Genomic DNA, 23,376 nt, shown 5'->3' with positions numbered 1-23,376 from the left:
AGCCAATTTCATGTTTTGCTTCTTACTTCTTTTTTTTTTAAGGGAAAGCAATATTCAGCCGGCAGTTTCTCAACCCTTTATCTCTTGTGCTGTAACGTTTCTTCACTTTTCACGTTAAAAGAATAGGAAGTTATGAGATTTGCTAATTTTGTGCTTTAGCCTTATTGCTACTCTGGGAAAGTCATGTTCACTGGGCATTTTTTTCTAATCTCTTTTGCTGTGCAGTTTACGATCTTACCCCTTTCCGTATTTAAAAAGGAGGAAAAATTATTATACATAACAACGAGGAAAATCATGAGAACCAGGTAAATACACATGACTCTTACATCTCTCTCTCTCTCTCTCTCTCTCTCTCTCTCTCTCTCTCTCTCTCTCTCTCTCTCTCTCTCTCTCTCTCTCTCTCTCTCTGTCTCTCTCTCTGGTCGTCTTCTTTTAACCCTCCCAACGCTGCAAAAAGTTGTTTACACGCACACACAAGATTTTGTCTATTTTAGGCTGCAGAATTATTTAAGAGACTGTATTGCAAAATCGGTGTCTAAAATGCTGTAAATGATCATAGGAAATTTTGATTCATAGTGAAACGTTTAAGACGATCCTTGAAACCAATAGCGATACCTTTAAATGTAATGACTTAAATGAATTGTAATATTGTGTGTTATTAGGTTTTAAGATAGTAAGTGAATACAGTTAAATAAATAAACGAGTATGATCATAATTTCAAAGTATCCATCATACAAAGACGCAGGAAAGGAAAATTGTAAAGATTTAAGATTCAGCTATTATCTTTTTTGCCTAAGAATGAATAAATAAATGAGTAGATAAATAAATAAGTAGGTAAATAAATAAATAAATAGACGGATAAAGACGTAAATGTAGTCTTGCAGTAATATGATAAAAAAAAATAATAATAGATATCTTTTAGTGCGGCAGGAAAATATGCAGGTGACTTTTTTCAAGGCAATTTCTTTGTCTAAAAAAAATGATAAACTTAGCGCTACAGTACTAATGGTGAAAAATTGCAAGTATCATATACTGTGGCAGGAAAGAGAGAAAAAAACAAACAAAAAAAAAAAAAACACGGAGATTACTGTTGTTGAGGGCTATTTCCATCTGGTTATGTGAAAGACTAGCTGGTAATGACCCCTGACATGCCACTAACCTGAGGGGTGCCGAGGAGGGCCTTTTATGTACTTGGGTCAAAGTTCACCGAGTCCAACAGCAGCTCGGTCACTGTGGCGGCGGAGAGGAGCGGCAGCCGGTTCAGTTCAAGACCCATATCCTTAAACACCTTGGGGTCTCACCAGGACTGTTTTCAAAGGCCGCAGAAGTCCTTAGTTAGGTTCTCACGATGTTTCCCTCCATTATCGATGCGTGATCCTTGTTAAGCTATCACCAGGATCGTGAAAACCGTAATTACCGCCTTTAGAGTCTGTTAAAAGTAAAGGAAAGATTATCTAAGCTTCCCAGATCAAGACCCTTATCCTTAAACACTTCGGGCCGCAGAGATGATTAGTTAGATTCTCAAGATTTTTCTTTTTTCCCATTAACGATGCAGAATGTCTATTAAACTATCACCACAATCAGGTAAACTTCTTAAAAATGCTAATTACCACCCATTAGAATCTGTTAAAAGTAAAAGAAAAGATGCCAAGGTGTTGAGAATACGAGGCCAGGTGGGGAGGAGAGAGAGATAAGCAGGGAAAGTCAGGAAGGGTTACGAGGTTCATCTGTTAGCGTGAGAAAGTTATACGTGCGAGGGGGAGGAACCCGCGTGGGACTGCGACGGTGTTACAGGAGATCAGGCTGAGTTAGGGAGGGTGAGTTAGATAGAGGGTGAAGACAGGCGGAGATAGGGAGGGGAAAAAAAAACATAAGAGAACTCGAGCAAAGCAATGGGGACAGTGATGTTGCGTGTTTCCTGTTGAGTCTTCAGTTACTCCCCACCTCGCCATGCCTCACGTCCTTCCTCTGAGTGGTGGCTTGTCACTTGTGGCTTGTGGCTTGAGGGTGTCCGTCGTGGAGTTATAAAGGATGTCGAGGCTGTCTCACTTGCTGTTGTTGTTGTTGTTGTTGTTGTTGTTGTTGGTGGTGGTGGTGGGTGGTGGTGGTGGTGGTGATGTTGTTGTTGGTGTTGTTCTCTCTCTCTCTCTCTCTCTCTCTCTCTCTCTCTCTCTCTCTCTCTCTCTCTCTCTCTCTCTCTCTCTCTCTCTCTCTCTCTCTCTCTCTCTCTCTCTCAAAACCCTAAATATAAAGAAAAAAGTTCCACGGATAGATTTGCTTGTGACCACCACTCCTCCAACACGACTCGTGACACGTGACACCTGGTAGTTAGATACGCCAGTAGATTAAGTCCCACCATGAAATATCCCGCACTTTGTCTTCCTTCCATTGATTACACGTGTTACTTGCACATGTACGAGCTTACACTGACAAAAAGAGTGTTGCTTTGTTGCTTGGGAAGTTTGTTAGGGCAAAAATGGAGCAGAGAAACTAGAGTACTCGACTTCTCGCTCGCCTGTGACTCATAAGCCTCGCGTGACAAACACTTCCCTCGCTGCCCGATACGGGATTCCCCACTTCGATCATGGGTGTTGAGCCATGGCACGCCGCCCCGCCCCCACGCCCTGCTCCGGTGCCGCCCAGTATGCCGCACTTCGTCACCTCCACCACTTCCCAGCTTTTCCATGGTGCACGCCAGCCGAGTGGTGGGATGACCTGAGTTGTTCGTAAGTGTAGCGTCTTGGAATGTTTATCAAGTGACTGGCAGTGTAGTGGATTAATTCTTTACGTATTACTTTCAGTCTGTGGTAGTACACGTATACATAGCTCTGGTTACTGAATTCATATATTAATCCCTTCATTGTTGTTGTCATCCTTTATTAACATGCAGAGCGTTGTGAAAGAAATATTTGCATGGACACACGGCAAAATAGACAATAGGAGTTAATTATTTTTGTCTAGGCTGCAAAACTATTCAAGAGACTATGTACCACAAAAATAAATGCTTAAAAATTTGCAGGTGATAATGGAAAGAATTGGCTAGCAGTAAAAGATTTTTTTCCTTTTTATACATAAGAAAGAACAACAAGAATCAGTGAAAAAAAAAAAAAAAAAAACACTAAAATATCAAATAATGTAGATATGCACAACAGTATACTCGCAGATAAAAAAAAAAAAAAAAGAAAACATAAATGATGTCACCCCGGCTCACTAGACACCCCGCAAGTAAAGGTAACCCCTGCATGGACACACGGCAAGATAACCGATGGGAGCTAATTTTAGTCTCGACTACGGAAATATCAAGAGACCAGTACAAAAATAAATGTCTAAAAAGCTTGCAGGTGATAATGGAAAGAATAATCGGACAGAAAAATTACTAATGTAAATTTGTACAATAGCATGTTGGCAAAATAGTAATAATAATAATAATAATAATAATGATAATGTCTACCCGACTTACAAAATATCCTGCAAGTAATGTTAAGCCCTGACGTATACTCGTGCGTGCTGGTCGTGCTAGTGCGTGGCAGGGTGTTGAGCCTCGGGACGGTGAGGTGCGGCTGACAGCGTGCATCACATAGTATTAGTGTCACGTCATTGCGTCCTTGCAGTAAAAGTGATGCGCTGATCAACATGATTCAATCCAGCTTGGTTTATAAGTTGAGGAAAGACTGTTATTATTATTATTATTATTTTTTTTTTTTTTTTTTTTTTATCATGGCAAGTAAGAAAGTTAAGAAAAAGTGGGATAATGATATTGATAGATGGAGATCAGGACAGTGGGAATTGAGGTCACTGTTCCCTGATCGTATCCCGCACTGTCCTACATCACACTGCCCTACATTACATGCTCTTACATGTATCATTCCTATCCCACGCTGACTCATGTTCCTGTTTTATCCCACACTGCTCTGGATCCCTCTCGATGTTTACTCCCTCCCTCCCTCAAACCTACAAACTCTATAAAGACATTCTTCTTACGTCAAAGCTTCGTTGTTCGTGGCTATAAGTGTTGATACCTTTAATATAACAAAATCTACACCTTCCGCCTTTCAGTATTGGAAGTAAAGGCATAATACTCAACATTAAGAAAATATATGAGGTTTAGGGATGTTGTCATTTTGTGATTGCGCCTCAGTACACGTTTACACCCCTTTCATCCAGGCAGCAAGGACTCGTGCATCACATACACGCACACACACACACACACACACACACACACACACACACACACACACACACACACACACACACACACACACACACACACACACACACACACACACACACACACACACACACACACACAACACACACACACACACACACACACACACACACACACACACACACACACACACACACACACACAACACACTGCAACCTGTAATGATGAAACAAAATGAGCAAGAAAACCACAAAGATTTGCGTGCTGTTGTGTGTGTGTGTGTGTGTGTGTGTGTGTGTGTGTGTGTGTGTGTGTGTGTGTTATGTCGCAAGGCTCAGGTATCTCAGCAGTCACGCTACCTGTTGTCCCCGTCACGGAGGTAATGCCATACTGTATCATGATCACAAGTCTGCAGGGACAAAGATAAACATAAAGAGACGTATTTACTACATTGCATTCATGTCATCCCCTCAGCCATTGAAGTTTTAGCATCCATTAGGTTGATGTGACAGTCTGACAAGCTTGGGGGAGGAAAACAACAAGCATACTGTGGCGTATGTATTATCTGTTCATACCATTCATCCACATTCATCCACATCCACTGATCCTCGGACCTCTGTAATTTCCCTTCAAGCTTAATCAATCAAAATGGTCAGCCTGGTACAAGTTTAGTTTTTGGTATAGACACATACCGCAGAAAGCAAAATAAATAATCGGTTAATGCTGTTCTTTCAGTGCCTATAGTTTTATTTTCGTTCAATAAAACAAGCTGACTCAAAATAACAAGAGCAATGTTGTCATTGGTGGTCAAAAGCTACAGGGATTTGCGTCGATTAGTTTGGTTTGACGCAGCTAGAGTGACCTCAAATCGAGGCACCACCGTCAAGGGCGTCGGAGGAAGAGTGACTCCCTGTATAGCGGGAACACGCGGCCTCGCACCTCGCCGTACTCCTGTGGGGGGAGGGAGGAAACTCTTTAGCTTCTTTTCAGTGCCATCGAGGTACACATTTTTTTTTTTTTCACCGGGGTTCTTCTATGTTGCTTGGCGACACACTCAAGAGAGAGAAAGAAAAGAGATTAGTGTACTATCTGAGTATACTAAGCGGCTCCTTTTAAAGAAGTCGGAGGAACACTTAACCGCCTGTATTCATACCTGCTGCGCCGTGTTGAGTTCCGTTTGCGCCAACTTGAAGCCATGGTTGTGGAGGGCCGTCAGCACCTCCTCCACGCGCCGTGCCTCCGTCACCCGCTCAGCCGCTGATGCGTTCTTCAGGCCGTCCAGGTGGATCTGGAAAGAGTAGAATATTTCATCTGAGCGGTGACTCCTTTGCTTTAGATTTTCAACTATTGCGCTTCGTGTCCAATCATTGCTGGTCACTAAGAGGCTACCATACAACATGACAGTCTCGGCCATGTGAACCCATCCATAACACATATGAGTCACCAAAACAGACACACGAGGAAGCGCAACACTCACCTAATCATGAGTCATCTGCTTTGAGCACAACAAGTCTCCATAAGCTCATAATGACACCAAATCCCTGCACAGCTTACCTCCAGAGCGATCTGCTTCACGTCATCCAGGACCTTGGCTCGGGAGGGGGAGGAGAGCAGGCCACCCAGCACACTCCACTCCCAGTTCTCAATGTCCAGCTTGAGAACGTCGAGGGGGCGTCGCGTGTGGTCCAGCACCTCCCGTATGGTGTCCAGTGTACGGAAGTGAGCCTCCCGCACCTCCCATTTCAGGCCTGGCCCGTCCGCGGGCGGTCATGTTGATGGTGTTCTGCACAGCGGCGGGGCGAAGGTACGGAAATAGAAAGTTACACTGAGGAAGTGGAGATTTTGAACGCCAACAGGAAGAAGCTAGACAGTGAAGGCACTAAGAGGAGGAAGCCATATGAGCACACTCACGTCACTGTCGAAGTCTGCCAGCCCGAGGTCCAGGAAGTGGAGTCCCGTCCCCAGCTGGATGTTGGTCCAGTTCACCATGGTCATGTCGAAGGCCAACACGGAGCAGTTGAAGTTCTTCATGGCGTAATCCCAAGACAACTCCCCCCCGACCCCGACCGAGTAGATGAGGCAGTGTCCCGGCCGCGGCCTGCGGGACACAGTTGTGAGAAGGAGGCCAGGCAGCGGCACGTGTAGGGCGCTCTCATGAATCCCAGGACGTTCATCTTTTGGCTTGTCTAATAGTCACCGCGTCATTGATTTACATTCACACCACGGAAAAACAGTTCATAATAATGAAAAATAATTTATCCTTAACGTTTTATATTATAAGCAACATTTAAACTGCACGAAACTTGGGCACCTTAGCGACAGTGAGGAATTCTGTCAAGTGAAGGAAGAGTCAAATCAAATACAGTGAAGGGCCGCGCGACATCAGTATTCATGAGTGCCGCGCCTGCCTGGTGTGTGCATGGCAGCCATCCAGGCCGCCGCTCAGCGCTAAGCTCCTTTAAATGGAACGGGTGGCCGTGACCTTGGCCACCCTGAGGGGATTTCATTTTAATTCGGCACGTTTTACGCCCGCTGCACTTTTGTTTGCCATCAAACACACACACACACACACACACACACACACACACACACACACACACACACACACACACACACACACACACACACACACACAGAGAGAGAGAGAGCAAGAGAGAGAGAGAGAGAGAGAGAGAGAGAGAGAGAGAGAGAGAGAGAGAGAGATAAAGCAATTATCTCCTTTTCATCGGTAAGTAGTCATGGCAACAGACGAGAGTGCTGGTGGCGGTGTCGGCGGCAGCGTTGATGCAGACGGGGATGGAGGGGACAGGACATAGGGGGGCGAGATGAAAGGGAGAGAGAGAGAGAGAGAGAGAAAGGGGAGGGGCTGCTGTACACACCTCACCTGACGTCCTCGTCCCAGGCAGGTGAATTTCTGTCCATCTCTGAGGCAAGTGTGGCAGTCACTGCAGCGTAGCCCACCCCCGAGGCTCAGCATGCGGCGGCAGGTGGTGGTGGGCACGTCCAGGAGCTGCTGCAGGCGGTCAGGGGTCCACCAAGGGGCCTCCGTGTCGTCCTGAGGAGCGAGGGAGGGAGGAGGAAGTGGAGTAAGGATGATAAGGTGGGAGGAAAAGGTGATGGGAGTGGTGGCGAAGAGGAAGTAAAAGAGGTGGAGAGAAGGAAAAGACATGTGATGGAGAGAGAGAGAGAGAGAGGAGAGAGAGAGAGGAGAGAGAGAGAGAGAGAGGAGAGAGAGAGAGAGAGAGAGAGAGAGAGAGAGAGAGAGAGAGAGATAAAACAGACAAACAGACAGTGACCAAGAGGAAGGGAAAGGAAGTTAAAGAAAGTGGTGTTAGATTAACATGCATGACACCATCTGACCATTGCGAAAATCATTTGTGAGCAGAATCACCAAGTGCAGCTCACCAGCAACAAGACCTTACCTGCAGTGAGGGGCGCAGCACTCTGGGGTGTATGGGTGGTTTAGGAATCTTTGGGTCCAGGGCGTCACTCCAGGGGCTCGAGATGTAAGTTATCGGCCCCGCCAGGTACACACTACGGGAATCTTGCATCACGTTCACCACCGCCAGGACCGCCACCACGCTCAGGCACCAAAACACGCGTGACTGACGGAGGCGACGGCGAAGTAAGAGCATGCCGGATAAATACAATCTACCCTTATTCTTTCCTGTGGCTGACCAGAGGAAGCCTCCTAATGACACAAACTCGTCGACTTTTTTAAATCCAGTGCCCCATTTGCACTTTTTTTTTTCCCCCCTGTAGGAGTGGTTGAAGGAGGCGTCGCGGGGAATAACTGACGGGCGACCACGAGTAACATCAACAGCAGCAGGAAATGTGAGTCGCCGTCCGGGAGTAACCAAAACGCACCTACCACGCGTCCACTCCCTGCAGGCTCCCAAGATTTCAGGTAAAGTTTTCCTCCTCCTTTGCCTCTGTAGCCGAGAGTCCACCCTTTGTAACAGTACCGCCAGATGTGATGAGTTTTTTTTTCTTGTTATTTGATCTATTTATTTGCTTAATTATTAATTTATTCTTCCATTTCATTGCTAGACTTTTTTTCATAAATATCTACAACTTTTCATATATTTTTTTTGTACTACAGTCTCCCAAATAGTTCTGCCGTTAAGAAAAAAAAACAATATATCCTTATTCTCTCTCTCTCTCTCTCTCTCTCTCTCTCTCTCTCTCTCTCTCTCTCTCTCTCTCTCTCTCTCTCTCTCTCTCTCTCTCTCTCTCTCTCTCTCTCTCTCTCTCTCTCTCTCTCTCTCTCTCTCTCTCTAAAAGGGAAAGTTATCTTCTTTTCCTCTTCCATCACTTGCCTTCTCACCTCTATCTCACATCTGCTGTTACTTCCTATATCATTCCCAGTTTTGGAGTACCATGGAAACACTGAAAAATTAATCAGAAGACATGACTTCCTCCCATGATAAGCACGCTCGCCTGGGATCGAACCCGTGGCAGAAACTTCAGAGCAACACGCTATTCCAGCACATTACCTGTCAGGATACTAGTGATTGCTGTAATTCAAGTGATCTTTTGTCGGTTTTGACTGGCTTAGCATTACTCGAGTCCTGCGTCTCCTTCCCTCCCTCCCCCTCCTCCTTCCCTCCCTCATTTTTTCCGCTTTGTTGTCATTTTTGATCTGCGTGTATGTACAATGTAGGTGGGGGCTGAGTTGTGTAATCAAAGAGGTTAGTAGAGGCCAAGAAGTCTGTTGCTGTATATTGTTCTTTGTAATGCTCTCTCTCTCTCTCTCTCTCTCTCTCTCTCTCTCTCTCTCTCTCTCTCTCTCTCTCTCTCTCTCTCTCTCTCTCTCTCTCTCTCTGACAGGCAAAAAAAGAAAAAAAGACAAGTATAGGTTTTAATTTTATTGTTTCTGTATAAACATAAATATAAAACTATATTTAGGATAAAATACTTGATAAAAGGAGTAGGAGTGAGTGAGTGAGTTAGTGGTTAAGTGTCCACCATAAGCCTGGCCACACTACAGGACACACTTAGTAAAACACAGGTTATTATCTCTCTTTATCTGACAGATGCGAGAACCAACACTGGCTCTGGGTACCTTGCTGTAACAGTCACTCCTGCATTCATCTTGCTAATGCTGGGAACACTTTGTCGATAAGGATAAATAGGTTATATTGTAATTCAGCAGGGTTAAGGGAGAGAGAGAGAGAGAGAGAGAGAGAGAGAGAGAGAGAGAGAGAGAGAGAGAGAGAGAGAGAGAGAGAGAGAGAGAGAGAGAGAGAGAAAGAGAGAGAGAGAGAGAGAGAGAGAGAGAGAGAGAGAGAGAGAGAGAGAGAGAGAGAGAGAGAGAGAGAGAGAAACCATCACATTCACCCACTTCAGTGCCAGAAAAGGATCTATGGACCGTATTTTGAAACGCTTCTTTCACCAGGACTACATTCAGAGGCCACAGAGATGAGTCGATTTCTCAAGAGTTTTTGTTTTTTTTCGCTGATGACACACAATCTTTGAGAAGGTATCACCAAAATCAATAAAACACCCTTGAAAATCCCAATCAAGTCCACTGTAGCTTGATGAAAGTAAAAGAGATGAGACGCGGAAACGTTTGAGAATACGGCACTGGTTCACTCTTCCGCCTCAGCAAAGACTTGAGACGCTTCTTGAAAACGTAATGAAAGATCAGATAAATAACGATCCTGGACGCAGCCAAGCAAGGAGACAGCAATTTCCCTTCCTCACTCAAACAGCAGAACAGAATACAAATATGCAACCTCATAACGTGTTTGGTGTGTTAAAAAGAGGGAAAGAAAAAATCACCACTTCCGTAAATAGAAAAACTCGGTCCTAGCGTGTGAATTGTTTGTTAGTGGACGCCGTGAAAGGTTCTCAGGCGTGAGGAGGGAAGTCATCAGTAGACACCCTCCAAATGCAGCGAATGCGGGATGTTACGTCCACGAACGCAGTAAGAAAGGAAGATAAACTTGATCGAGAACTGAACAGATCACGTGTTACTAAGCTGTTGTTTCTCGGGTGAGCTGCGGCGCGCGTTGCTTACACACACACCTTTGTTCCGAGGATGTGAGGAAAAGTGAAAGTAGAGACAACGACTTGGAATCGTTATTATTGTCGTTCTGGATACCATGTGTTCCTCCCTCTCCTCTCTCTCTTGGATGATGTGCCTTTAAGCAACGTTCTATTTCTGTGTGTGACCATTTATCGTATTTCGTAAACGTTTCATGGGCTTAAAGTCTCTCTGCACGTCAAGCTGACATCCTCTTCAGCTCGTAGTTTCAAGCTATTCAATTAAATACTGTTGATCTCAATAAACACTAGTTACTCCTTCCCATTTGTAATTCGCTTGGACTCCCTCGTACCAAGCAAGTGTATTAACATGTCACTTCACGTGCTTCTCGTGCCCCGTACTCGCGCGAAACCTTGAGCATGTGCCGAAGACGAACGCTAGACTCTCTCTCTCTCTTTCTCTCTCTCTCTCTCTCTCTCTCTCTCTCTCTCTCTCTCTCTCTCTCTCTCTCTCTCTCTCTCTCTCTCTCTCTCATTCATTCACTCCCACTCACCCACCCTGACAGACATCACGTTCCCCCTGGTGTCTTTTTCCAACATGCATGTAGTGTTCTCGGGATAAATATTTCTTTGGTAAAACTTCCTCCACCACTGATGCGCCACCGGTGAGTTTCCGGCATGTAGCTGTGTGCTGGCGACCTAAAGGTTACCAGTTCAATCCTGGCTCACAGAGGTTTCCTGGAAAGGTGGCGCTCTTTCGTAACCCTTGCCAGCGCCAGATGACGTCCTTAATGCTGCGTTGTAAATTCATTTCAAATGTACTTTTTTTTTTTTTTCTGTGATGCTTAGGGTTGGCTACCATTGTCAGGCATCTCTGCTGTACGGACTTCACATTCAAGCTGCGGTAAGCTGGATAACATGATGACGATGATGTTAGCGGACCATTAATCATCTCACATCGATCCTATTGAAGCTCGTGTTTTTAAACGTTTTGCCCCCTCACCAGGACTGTTTTTAAAGGCCACATATATGATTGGTCTGGTTCTTCTTGGTGTTTTCTTGCTGATAATGGAGAATAGTTGTTGAACTATTACTAGGACCACAAAAACAGCATTGAAAACTCCAGTAACTTCCTCTAGAGCCTGTTAGAAATAGTCATGGTGAAAGGATGAACTGTTTTGAGAATACGAGCATGAAAGCTACAGTGAAAGCTTACGTCCCATCCCCTTCGACTGCACAGCCCGACGTCTGCTGATAATCATGAGGTGTCCTGCTTCAGAAGATGCGGTAAGTCTGATCCAGTTCCCTTCCTGGCTACACGGCTTTATCTCAGACACCTCAGTCACTCGTCCTATAGTTTTACAGTGTTATAATGAATGGTATGGGCGCGTCTTCTAATGCAGGACATGTCGTATCCCTGTTGGTGGTATTGGTGTTCTAGTTATTGTTCTTTACTCGTTTTCTACATACTTTTTGATGGGAAACGTTTGTAAGTCCTTTGCTTGCCTCATTTTCACATTACTAGTTTTAATTCCCCTTTCTATTTTTTTTTTTTTTTCATTTTTTCCTTGGGGAATGACATTTATGAGAACCTTTTGTCTACCTCTTGTTCACATTGCCACTAGAATTTTAATCACTGTGTTTTCTTCTTTCTCTCTCTCTCTCTCTCTCTCTCTCTCTCTCTTTTTCTCTCTCTCTCTTTTTTTTTTTTTTTTTTACTTTGGGAAATAACGATTTTAAGACTTCTATGCCAGCTTTATTTACACATTACTGTCATTCAAATATTGGCTTTTGTTCTTTAGTTTTTTTTTTCCCGTTTATTCCCGTCTAGTTTTTTTTTTTTTTTCCTGTCTTTACCACCCTCACTCTCACATTACTAGTATTTGAATCTTGGCTTTTATTTACTCTTTTTTTTTTCTTTCTTCTCTTTGGAGGCCTCTCTGGGGGAACGGTTGCTTAAGAAAGTCCTTTACTATAGGCTCATTCTCACGCCTAAAGTGTATGTTCAGGTGGTGAGGGAGTGAGGCGGGGAATAGATTGCAAAATGGGCCGTGTTTCGCCATCACGAGCAGTGTTCAGTGGTCACTACACAACATTCCACGACATACATACTTCCTCACGTCAGCAGAAAATAATAACTTTGATTAATACTGCAGAATACGTATTTATGCGGCAACCTGCTGAGTGAAACCTCAAAGCATCGCCGTAATACCGAAATAAAACATGACCATTTACCAGAATGACGCTTCTCAGAGGTCGTTCGGTCTCCGCTTCTTTACTGAACACTCAACACACACACGCACGCACACGCCCATGTAAATCACTCAATACAAAGAACCTGAAGAAATTGAAGAACGCTTTTTTTGTTTACCTTTTGACATTCCTGCTTCAGCTCACCATCTCGCGTATCACAAGGGGAGGTCAGGGAACAGTACTTTATATACAAATACTCTTTTCTTATATTCTCACATCCATGATCCATCCTACAAAGCTTCCTTCCCGCGCCGCAAACACAGTGTGGTATGTACATGGAAAAGGCATCAACACAGCGCACTTTCCGGGGGCGGTATAAGAAGCTGGAGCCACGAGGGGAAGGGCGGGGCAAGACTGGACGAGGCTGGGTGGCGAGGGGGTCGGGAAAGAGTCTTAGGAATCGGCAACTGAAGACTGGAGACTGGGAACCGCTAGAACATGGAGGTAGTTCGGGAGTTATGGATCTTTGGGGGCTTATTTTGATAACCTTGGGACTGCTATGAGGCTGTCGGGGCTTACTAGGAGGATGTAGGGATTTGCTAGCTAACGCAGAGAGGTCTAAGGGGCTGTTGAAATAGTTGGGGGCCTTGCAGGGGTTTTAGGAGTCGTGGGTGGGAAAGGAAGGGCGCTTTAGTACACCCACGTGACGGGAACCCACTGGGGCTCCGTTGCCAGACGGTTCACGGCCTCCACGATCTGGTTCAGGGTGTCGTTGAGGTCGTTGTTGACGATGACCAAGTCGAAGTACTTGTCGTAGGCGCGCTGCAGCTTGGCACTCTCCTCCATGGTGCGCTTGAAGTCGTCCTCCTGTCAGGGTGAGGCGAGGCAGGTTAATGAGTGTGTTCTGATGTTGATGTGGATCTCTCTCTCTCTCTCTCTCTCTCTCTCTCTCTCTCTCTCTCTCTCTCTCTCTCTCTCTCTCTCTCTCTCTCTCTCTCTCTCTCTCTCTCTCTCTCTCTCTCTCTCTCTCTCTCTCTCTCTCTCTCTCTCTCTCTCTCTCTCTCTCTCTCTCTCTCTCTCTCTCTCTCTCTCTCTCTCTCTCTCTCTCTCTCTCTCTCTCTCTCTCTCTCAACACACACACACACACACACCGAGTAGTGTAGTGGTCAGCACGCTCAGCTCACAACCAAGAAAGCCGAGGGGTTGTGGCCTCGTTGTCCCGGTGTGTGGTGTGTGAATGGTCTCAGTCCTACTCAAAGATCGGTCACTATAAGCTCTCCGTAGGGTAATGGCTGGCTGGGTGACCAGCAGACGACCGTAAGGTGAACGACACACACACACACACACACACACACACACACACACACACACACACACACACACACACACACACACACACACACACACACACACACACACACACACACACACACACACACACACACAAACTGGTGGCACACTCTTACGAATAAAAATCCATAAATCATACCAGACACTTCATCAAACACCAAACACACACACACACACACACACACACACACACACACACACACACACACACACACACACACACACACACACACACACACACACACACACACACACACACACACACACACACACACCAGCATACTCTCACGCATCCCTCACAAACTTAGGCACTACACATGATGCATAAAACTAGCTAACGTGCTTCTTATCTAGGGTAGGACAAGCAGCGATACATTACCTCGTAGAGAGAAGCCAGAGATTCAAGTGTCCTGGCCCTTCTGGAGCTATACCGTATGGAGCTGCTGCGGTCAAACTGAGGGGGCGGGAGGCAAGCAGGGAGACATGAGTACACATCGACACTAGGCAACGAGCAGGCCACACGGGGCACGGAGAAGGGGGGGGTTGGAGAGCATTCAGGAGTAGGAGCAAAGGGTGATAGTGGTGGGGGATCAGGGCAGGCAGGTAGGAGTAGCAGAAGTAATGCTAGTAGAAGGGGTGGGTCAGTTACATTATTGTGGTGATGAGAGGGGCTGCCTGTGGTTGTGGTGAGTCTATCAGTAAAAAATTTTGGAATAAAAAAAATGAATAAATAAATCAAGGTCTGCTTATTACGCCGTTCTAGGAAGAAAAGTAGATGGAAGAGCAATGTCAGTTCAATTTCTGATGCGTCTTGATAATGATAATGCTAAAAAAAAATGTCTAGTTTTATTTATGTTAAGCAGACAGATACATTTATTTTGCTTCATGTATAAAAATTTAGATACGCTTTCCTTGAGCGCAGTAACCGATTAAATTCATAGGTATTATTTTATTTTCCTTTCTTTCTTTTTTCTTTTCCTTTTTTTTCTTTATTTGATAGTCATACTTCTTCCTGTATATCTGTCAGCTCACGCATTGTCACGGTAGAGCGGCCATTACTCGGGCAGCGCACGGACATACATCGCTGAGGAAAAGTTCTATATTTAAACTTGACGTGACTGTTTTTTTTTTTCCTCGTACTTTTCCGTGAGAGAGACGTGCATGACGTGCCTGAAGGAAATGACGCTTGTTTGACATGATAGTACAAGAGGAGTCAGTATAATCCTCCTTGCCTTCCCTTCCTTTCAATTTCCCTGCCCTTCCTACCTCTTCCCTACCCTTTTCTGCCTTTCGCTATCCTTTCCCATCCTGCTTCGTTTTCTATTTTTCCCGTTCTTCCCTCTTTTCTTTCGTTATGTACTTTTCCTTCCCCTTCCCCTCGATTTGCCTTTTGCTCCCTTCTTTTCCCTTCCTTTCATTTTCCCTTCCCTTCCTGTCACTTCCCTACCTTTCGCTATTCTTTCCCATCTTGTTTCCTTTTCTATTTTTTTCCATTCCTTCCTCTTTTCTTTTCGTTACGTTCTTTTCTTTCCCCTTTTCCTTAATTTGCGTCTACCTCCCTTCTTTTCTTTGTTTTTTTTTATCTCTAGCCTTTCTTTTCTCATCTCTTCCTTCTTTAATTATTCCTTTAACCCGCTTCCCCTTTCCTACCGTTCTTTTTCTTCTCCTTCCTTTCTCTTCCCATTTCTTCCTTCCCTTCCCTACCATTCATATCGTCTAATCTCATCTTCTGATCCCTTCTATTCCTTACAACTTTTCCCTTCGGTATCCTTCATATTATCTTTCCTCCTCTTCCCATCCCCTTCTTCTCTTTCCTCCTTTCCTCTCCACACCTCCCTCGTGACTCACACACGTCCACTCTGCGCACTGACAGACAGCCACCAACACTCCACCGCAGCACGGAAGGAAGCAACAAAGAATGCGTGTGTTGCAGCAGAATAATAATAATAGACTTGATGCATTTCCCTGAGCGTATATAACAGTGACTCGCACGCCACCACGTTCCTCTGTGGCTGTGTGTTTTGCGTGCTAATAGGAAACACGTGGATTTTTTCTTTCGCCTGATTTTTTTTTTTCTTTTCTCATCGTTCTGATTCAAGACTTTTTTTTTCTTTTGGTGGGAGTAAAGCAATAGGTGATCAAGTAAGACAGCGACTTGTGGATTGTTTGATTTTTTTCTTTTTTTTGTATTGTGTGTGTGTGTGTGTGTGTGTGTGTGTGTGTGTGTGTGTGTGTGTGTGTGTGTGTGTGTGTGTGTGTGTGTGTGTGTCTTCTTTATGATGAGACCCAATTTTTTAGTGGGGAATATTTTTTTTTACCCTTGCGTTTTAATTGTTCATGTATTAGTTGTTATTTTGTATCAATACGAATTCTGTTGCTTGAGTCCAGTCCAGTTTTTTCTTTCTCTTATTATTATTATTATTATTTGCCATGGAGCTGAAATTTACACAGAGGATAATTTTTCAGTCAGGTCTAGTTTTCTGTTTTCGTTTCATTTTTTTTCAGTCTCTTTCTCTCTTACTTTATTTAGTTCGAATTTCGTCACCACCTGCGTATCTTTGGAATAAGAATAGACAGCACCACCGACACCACCACCACCACCACCATCAGGCTGCCGCTCCCTCCACACACGGTCACAAAAATAATTAGAAGGATCGGAGAGGGAGTTAAGAGGGAGAGGGGAACAATATTGGATCATTCACAAATCAAAATGAAAGGGCGTTAATTCAGAAATCCATCACACATAAAAAAAGGGATTAAATTTATAATGCAATGCTGTCACTAGCAAACATACTTAACACTACTAGTAATAACACTGATAATAATAATAATAACAATAATAATAATAATAATAATAATAATAATAATAATAATAATAAATCAATAGCAACATTACAACATACAACACATACAGGGGACAAATTCCATCCACTGTTCTTGTCATAGCAGTAATACGTATAAAGTAAGAAAATAAATAAATAAAATAATAATAATAATAGCAATGATGCAACTAGTAAAAATAAATAAATAGTAAAAAGAAAATAAGAGAACTACTTTGAGATCACAGCATAAAAGAAAATGGAAAATAACAAAAATAATAATGATAATAATGACAACAATATTCTTAACATAACTAGCCATTCGTAAAACGCAAGACACCGTAACTACATCAACTTCATTCAGCTTGTTAGGGAGAAAGTAGTGAAAATACTGGGAAGAGGAGGAGGAGGAGGAGGAGGAGGAGAAGGAAGATTGCGAACACGACATGCAGGATGGAGGGAGGGAAGAATAGAAGGACCAGGGAAGGAAGATAAACGGAGGTAAGGGAGGGAGGAGGAGAAAGTTGGAATGCTAAAGAGAGAGAGGGGTGGTAATAGGAAGATGAAGGAAGGTAGAAGGCATTAGAGGACCCAAGGAAGATAATGGGGAGAAAGTTAGATTAGAGAGAGAGAGAGGAAAAAAAAACATCAGAGTGAAAGGTAATAAGAAAAAAAAAAGAAGGCAGAGGAATGAAGGAAGAGACAAAAGGAAGTGGAAACATAAATAAACAAGTAGATAGATAGATAGATAGATAAACAGATATATAGATAGACAGACAAGGAAAACGTAAACCGAGGAATATAAAATGAAAGAAATACTTATTTATATAAGACGAAGATATATGGAAGGAAGAAAGTAAAAAAAAAAAAACCAGTACTAGTAAGGAAGAATCAAAGGGACAAAGGGACAAAGGAGCTCTCTGTCTCAGTACTCACAGTCAGGTTACGGCTGGAGTACCCGAAGGCGCTGCCGATGTTGTACAGGTTCTTAATCTCGTCCATCCCAGGTGCCGCGAGGAAGATCACGTAGGGAAGCATCTCACTCGAACTGCGTAGGTACTTGAGGGACTGAGGAGACAAGGGAGGCTGTTATGAAGGAGTGGCTGACGAAGGGAAGAGAGAGAGAGAGAGAGAGAGAGAGAGAGAGAGAGAGAGAGAGAGTCATAAAAAAACGTGCATTTGAGTGAACACCGTGACGCAAGGAAAGAACAAACGTAGAGAAATGCAAGAGAGAGAGAGAGAGAGAGAGAGAGAGAGAGAGAGAGAGAGAGAGAGAGAGAGAGAGAGAGAGAGAGAGAAACAGAGAGAGAGAGAAATCGCGCGCTCGCACACACACACACACACACACACACACACACACACACACACACTTACCGCGGGAGAGCAGTCGAGCACACACATCTTGCCGGAGCGAATGATGGAGAGGATGGAGTCCAGCTTGGTGCCGTACAGGTTACCGTTCAGCTCGCCGTACTCCAGGTAGCGGTGGTTGCGTATGTCCGCCTCCATGGCCTCGCGCGTCGTGAAGTGGTATGCCTTGCCGTCCTCCTCCAGCTCCCGCATCGGCCTCGAGGTGTCTGTGGAGGGAGAGAGAGAATGGTAATTTTTTTTTTCTCTCTCTCTCTCTCTCTCTCTCTCTCTCTTTACATGTTAGAATGATCGACTTGGGATAAAAAGAAATTAATAAAGGATGCTAAAAAATCATGCTTGCTCGATCTCAATGCTGTTTTCGAGGCGTCTGGGGTCAAGAATGCAGAGAATGATTGAAAACACTGATTTTCTTTCTCCCTTTTTTAGTGTATAAGGGAGAACGGCTTAGGGCAAAAACAAATGATAAAGGATGGAAAACAAAAATACTCGCTCGCAATGCTGTTCTCGAGTCGTCTGTGGTCGAGAATACAGAGAATATGATTGATAACACTTTTTTTTCGCTCTTCCCTTTTTTAATAAATTAGCGAGAACGGCCAAGGACAAAAGAAATGGATAAAGGCTGAAAAAAAAAAATTCGCTCGCAGTGCTTTTCTCGAGGTGTCTGTGGTCAAGAGGGAATGACTGATATCCTTTTTTCTCTCTCTCTTTTTTTCATGTGTTACCAAGACCGGCCTGGGGCAAAAAGAAATGTATAGGGAAAATATGCTTGCTCACAGTCCACTTTCCTAAAAGAAATAAAAGTAGCAAAAGGGATGATCAATTATTTACTGTTGCTATAGTTGTTCATTTTATGTTTGAAATTTAGGCAGGAAGGGAAGGTAGCTAGTTAGGTGGTGTGCCTCTGTAATTATTCACTTCTGGAAGGTACCAGCTTCTCTTGCATATTCTGGAGGAAGAGCAAGATTGAATATGAAAAATCATATTCTCTTTTTGAAATCTATGGCATAAGTGGAGGAAACATTTCAGTGCCATCATTCTAGAAAGGGACTCTCTCCTTTCCCTTTGTCTTTTTCGTCTCTCACACTTTCCTTCTCTCCCTCGTCTTCTTCGTAGTTACGTCAGCAGCTTTGGTTATTATTAATCTGTGGAAGGTATTCGCCTCCTTCGCCTAACAAAAGGGTAGTGAAACTAGAGATCCTATTGTCTAGGCAGAGGGAGGTCGCTAAAAAAAAAATAGGTATCTAAGGTTTATTCATTGTTCAAGATCAACAATCAATGAAAAAATGTGTTAGGAGCTGTTATAGATACTGGACTGAAGTGGACATCTTTATTGCTATTCTTTTTCCTCAAGCTTAATAAAAAGAAAGAAAAGAAGGCCATTTTGCAACTTTAAAATAAGTTTTCGAAAGGCATATTTTGTGCTGATCGACATGAAATGAACTGTGGCGTCAAGGGAACATTCTTATGCTCAGATTCCCAAGCAAACATCCTCCCTCACACTGCTAATAGATAAGTTTTGCAGTTTCCCACATATCAAGATCCTTCAGGGGGATGAATAATTTAACCATTTAAATGTTCACACGACACTTGTTATCCTGTTCAAGCAAACACAGATTATTTTACTCAGTGGAAATAAAACTCCAGTCACTGAAAGGTTTGAATAATTTGATCGTTCTTTTTGCCTTTCAAAAATATATTTACTTTAAAGTTAAACCAGACATTCTAATCAAGTGTGAGGAAAAACCATAGTAGTCAGGTACATAATATTGGTCTTAGCTTTTTCAGTGCCACGCCATCGATTTTGTTGTATTCTAGGTGTCATTAGTAAATATTATCAACTTAATGATGATATTTTTCGTTATCAAAAAGTTGTGATTCATCTAGTCACTCATCCAACACAATTGTATCTTGTTTACTCTATCATGGTTAACTAAGTAGTATCGTGGTACTCATGCAACCTCCCCGTCAGCGCTGTGTCTAAGCCCGTGCATGCGGTACACTTTAGGAATACATATCACTGTTAATTAAATATATGGGCTGCATTCTTTATTTTGTTATACTGTACAAGATTCAAAATTCACTATGCGTAAGTATTCGCCATTGGTGGCTGTATACGTTATTAATAATAATAAGTATTCCTATGCAGGGCTTCGAATAGTCTTGACAAGCAAGTTACCATAATGCAATTTATGGATTTATTAATGAGGATGAGAGATGGAAATAGGTAGGTTAAGTTCCATACAGGGACTGCCACATGTAGGTTTGACGACTCCTTGCAGCTTCCCTTACTTTTTTATGTTCTTGTGATGATCACGACTATGGCCTGTATTCTGAATCTCTTTGCTCTCTCACTACGACTATTTTCAAAGGCCACATAAATGATTAGCCAGCTTCTCAAGAGTGTTTTTCCTATCATCAATGTAGAAATTTCAATAATTTGTCACTGGAACTATAAAACACACATTTCAAAATCAATGTAATTTCAACTACAGCCTTTTGAAAGTGGTGGAGGTGCGGCACGGAAGTGTTTCAGAGTATGATCCTATAGCAGAGGATTCGATCACATCTGAGAGCTTCCTGCGGTACTGAACGGGCCAAGTACTCACGTGGGATGATGGTGCCAAACTTGGACGGGTCTTCAGCGATGATACGATTCTTCAAGGTCCTCCTGCCAACACCGTGGGTACCGACTAGCACGAGCGTCTTCCTCATGAAGGGCGGCATGCGCGCCACTTCTTCGTACAGGATCAGCTCTGCCTGGTCGTAATCCATGCTCTTCTTGGTCGAAAACATAAATTTTTTCTTACGTTTGGAGATCTGCAGGGTGACGGGAAAGGGTTAACTTGTTGAACAGGAACCATTTATTAGGAGAAGCTTGCATGGTAAAGCTTTGTGGTGTCTGGGTTAGCGTCATTAGTGTGTGTGTGTGTGTGTGTGTGTGTGTGTGTGTGTGTGTGTGTGTGTGTGTGTGCATATATGTAATGAAATACATATCAAAGTGGCTTTTTTTTTTTTTTTCAAGTATAAGTGTGCTCTGAGTTATGTGTATATAAAACTTGGAGGATAGGAAAGCATATAGTGTGTGTGTGTGTGTGTGTGTGTGTGTGTGTGTGTGTGTGTGTGTGTGTGTGTGTGTGTGTGTGTGTGCGCGCGCGCGCGCGCGCGTGCGTGCGTGCGTACATGCATGTGTCTCACCCTGGTTCCGCAGATGCCAATTTTATGCACGTAGTCATACTCCTGCCGCACGAAGGCCTTGCGTCGCTCCTCCAGCTCCTGGGAGGGGATGAGTCCCGTCCGCCTGCCGCGCCCCCCCACCACCTGCGCCTGCCACCAGTTCGGGTCTGACTGGTCCACGATCTGAAGGAGGAGGTTGAGGGGGGGGGGGATAAGGTGATGTCAGTGTGAACGTAAGAGTATTAGCAAATAAGAACGCTACAAAAGCCCACTTGATCTACAGAAGGCAATTCGTGGACAAACACAAGGCAACGGGTACATTATTTTTTCTTTATACAGATGTGAAGGAAAACAACTAATAGAGGACTGTGCGACTGACCCTGATGAAGCAGAACTGTCTAAACATCGATACAGAAAAAAATAAAAATAAATAAATAAATAAAAAATAAAAAAAGCGAGAGGGAAGTGATATAGGAGTCATCGTTATTATTATTGTTATTATTATTGTTATTATTATTATTATTATTAGTAGTAGTAGTATTAATATTATTACTGTTATTATAATCATTATTACTATTATTATTATTATTATTATTATTACTATTATTATTATGATCATCATCACCAGCCTAAATGTATATGAGACAAAAGAACGAAGGAAAAAATAGCATTATCGTTGTGTGACGTTTCCTAAATAAAACAAAGAATTCAAACTCTATGGCGTAAGTTCCTGCGCTGAATACAAATTGTTAGTTGTGAAAAGAAAGAAAAAATTTTATTGTGATGTGATGCATTCTTTTTTGTTCTTTCTTTCTTTCTTTCTTTTTCATCCGTACACTCATGCCAGTTATTGTCTATTTAACAATAAGAAAAAAAATTAAGCAAACCTTCGCTTGTCACAGATACGTATAAAGAAAAAAAAAGGATATCATGTCCTTTGTTATATTTTTGCCCCATTATTCCCATACACCTTTTAGAATACAATACCTGTTATTAGTATTGTTATGCCGCAAGAACGCCTGTTTGCTTGACCTTGTCGCCCTAGAGAGAGAGAGAGAGAGAGAGAGAGAGAGAGAGAGAGAGAGAGAGAGAGAGAGAGAGAGAGAGAGAGAGAAAGCGCATATAGACATAACATGCTGACACGGAAAACACACACACACACACACACACACACACACACACACACCTGCAAAATGTCTCCCTTGTTGAACTTAAGGCCGATCTCCGTCGCGGTCTGTGTGGGGCAGGTGGGCAGCAGGGTGTCCTCGGCGGGGTCGTAGCAGTACAGGGCGCGCATGTAGCACTGTGGAATACAACACCATTACCACCACCGCCACCACTTGTGTTAACATCAACGTTACTTTTATCGTCATCACTTTCAGCTGTTTTGTCACCACCATAAGAAAAATAACACCATTAGCACTACCATCACCATCAACATCACTTTCGCTATTATCACCTTCGGCTCTTCTGTCATCACTTGTTTTTCACGCCACCAGTTCTCACCCTCAGCAACACCACTATTACTGTCAGCATTGTTGTTAGGACTATCTACATTACTGTCATTACAAACATTTTCGTTTTATTCAGCATCATCTCTCACTATTGCATTGTCATCACTGTTACCATCGTTACAAAACCACGAAGTGCATATAAAGTATATCAAGGAACATGATGCTAACTACATAATCAGATACACACCATTACTACACCACTAACACCGCATCAAAAGTGTCACCACATCACGACATGCATCATCACACACCCACACAAGCTTCATTATCAGTTGATGCGAAGCCAAATCCAACCATTTACTCGTTAACTTCCGTGCTGATAGTAACAGGACGAAGCCACGTCACGTGAATTGCAAAGCCACACCACCGCAGCCACGTCTTGTTGAAACCAAACGTTGGGAAAGTCTTAATGGAACTTTCTCTACGGGTCATGCTCCTAGCCTTTTTCCTTCAAGTTCACGTGTGTTTAGAGAAAGTTCTGTGCGTGACATTAAGTTTCACGTGCAAAATTGAGAATAGTTTGTATATATAGTGAATGTGGCTTGTGTATGGAATCTTTGAAGTTTATGAAACGAAAGTCTGTGAGGCAGAAGTTTGTGTGGCGGAAGTTTGTAAGATGGAAGTTTGTGAAGTGGAAGCTTATGAAAAACCTACTCACGTGTTACCAAAAACCATAGCACCACGACACTGCAATGACGTTACAGAAACATTACATCACCACACTGCATAGCTTGCAACACTACGTTATTAGTATCACCACACACAGACACACGCAAACACACACAACATCACAGGCAGT

The 23,376-nt window shown here is 43.3% G+C and overlaps 3 protein-coding genes across 17 annotated transcripts in view; 1 reads left to right on the top strand and 2 right to left on the bottom strand.

Moving 5' to 3' along the window:
• Positions 1–8,074, top strand: part of LOC135099535 (uncharacterized) — a 53,974-nt gene extending 45,900 nt beyond the window's left edge. For all 4 annotated transcript variants that reach the window (XR_010268077.1, XR_010268079.1, XR_010268083.1 and 1 more), the window contains one exon: positions 7,931–8,074. The gene's annotated coding sequence lies outside the window, so the exon portion shown is untranslated. The remainder of the gene's footprint in view (positions 1–7,930) is intronic.
• Positions 4,713–7,935, bottom strand: LOC135099552 (uncharacterized). Its single transcript, XM_064001939.1, has 6 exons — positions 7,591–7,935; positions 7,053–7,223; positions 6,080–6,266; positions 5,723–5,951; positions 5,322–5,456; positions 4,713–5,119 (listed from the first exon to the last, which is right to left on the bottom strand). Exons 2-4 carry the CDS (start codon positions 7,088–7,090, stop codon positions 5,811–5,813), a joined length of 366 nt encoding a protein of 121 aa, XP_063858009.1. The 5' UTR covers positions 7,091–7,223; positions 7,591–7,935; the 3' UTR covers positions 4,713–5,119; positions 5,322–5,456; positions 5,723–5,810.
• Positions 8,075–9,407: 1,333 nt separating the features above from the next.
• The window catches only part of LOC135099469 (protein PALS2-like), a 29,279-nt gene continuing 15,310 nt past the window's right edge, over positions 9,408–23,376 (bottom strand). For 9 of the 12 annotated variants that reach the window (XM_064001833.1, XM_064001844.1, XM_064001847.1 and 6 more), the window contains 7 exons: positions 22,250–22,366; positions 21,085–21,246; positions 20,496–20,706; positions 17,893–18,095; positions 17,455–17,586; positions 14,079–14,153; positions 9,408–13,216 (listed from right to left, as the gene is read on the bottom strand). In XM_064001833.1, the coding sequence (XP_063857903.1) occupies positions 13,040–13,216; positions 14,079–14,153; positions 17,455–17,586; positions 17,893–18,095; positions 20,496–20,706; positions 21,085–21,246; positions 22,250–22,366 (1,077 nt within the window). In that variant the 3' untranslated portion in view covers positions 9,408–13,039. The remainder of the gene's footprint in view (positions 13,217–14,078; positions 14,154–17,454; positions 17,587–17,892; positions 18,096–20,495; positions 20,707–21,084; positions 21,247–22,249; positions 22,367–23,376) is intronic. The other 3 variants (XM_064001851.1, XM_064001852.1, XM_064001853.1) reach the window with 1 other exon arrangement.

Source organism: Scylla paramamosain, chromosome 4 (assembly GCF_035594125.1).
Source record: "Scylla paramamosain isolate STU-SP2022 chromosome 4, ASM3559412v1, whole genome shotgun sequence".
Taxonomy (NCBI): domain Eukaryota; kingdom Metazoa; phylum Arthropoda; class Malacostraca; order Decapoda; family Portunidae; genus Scylla; species Scylla paramamosain.
This window is presented reverse-complemented; position numbering and strand designations above follow the sequence as displayed.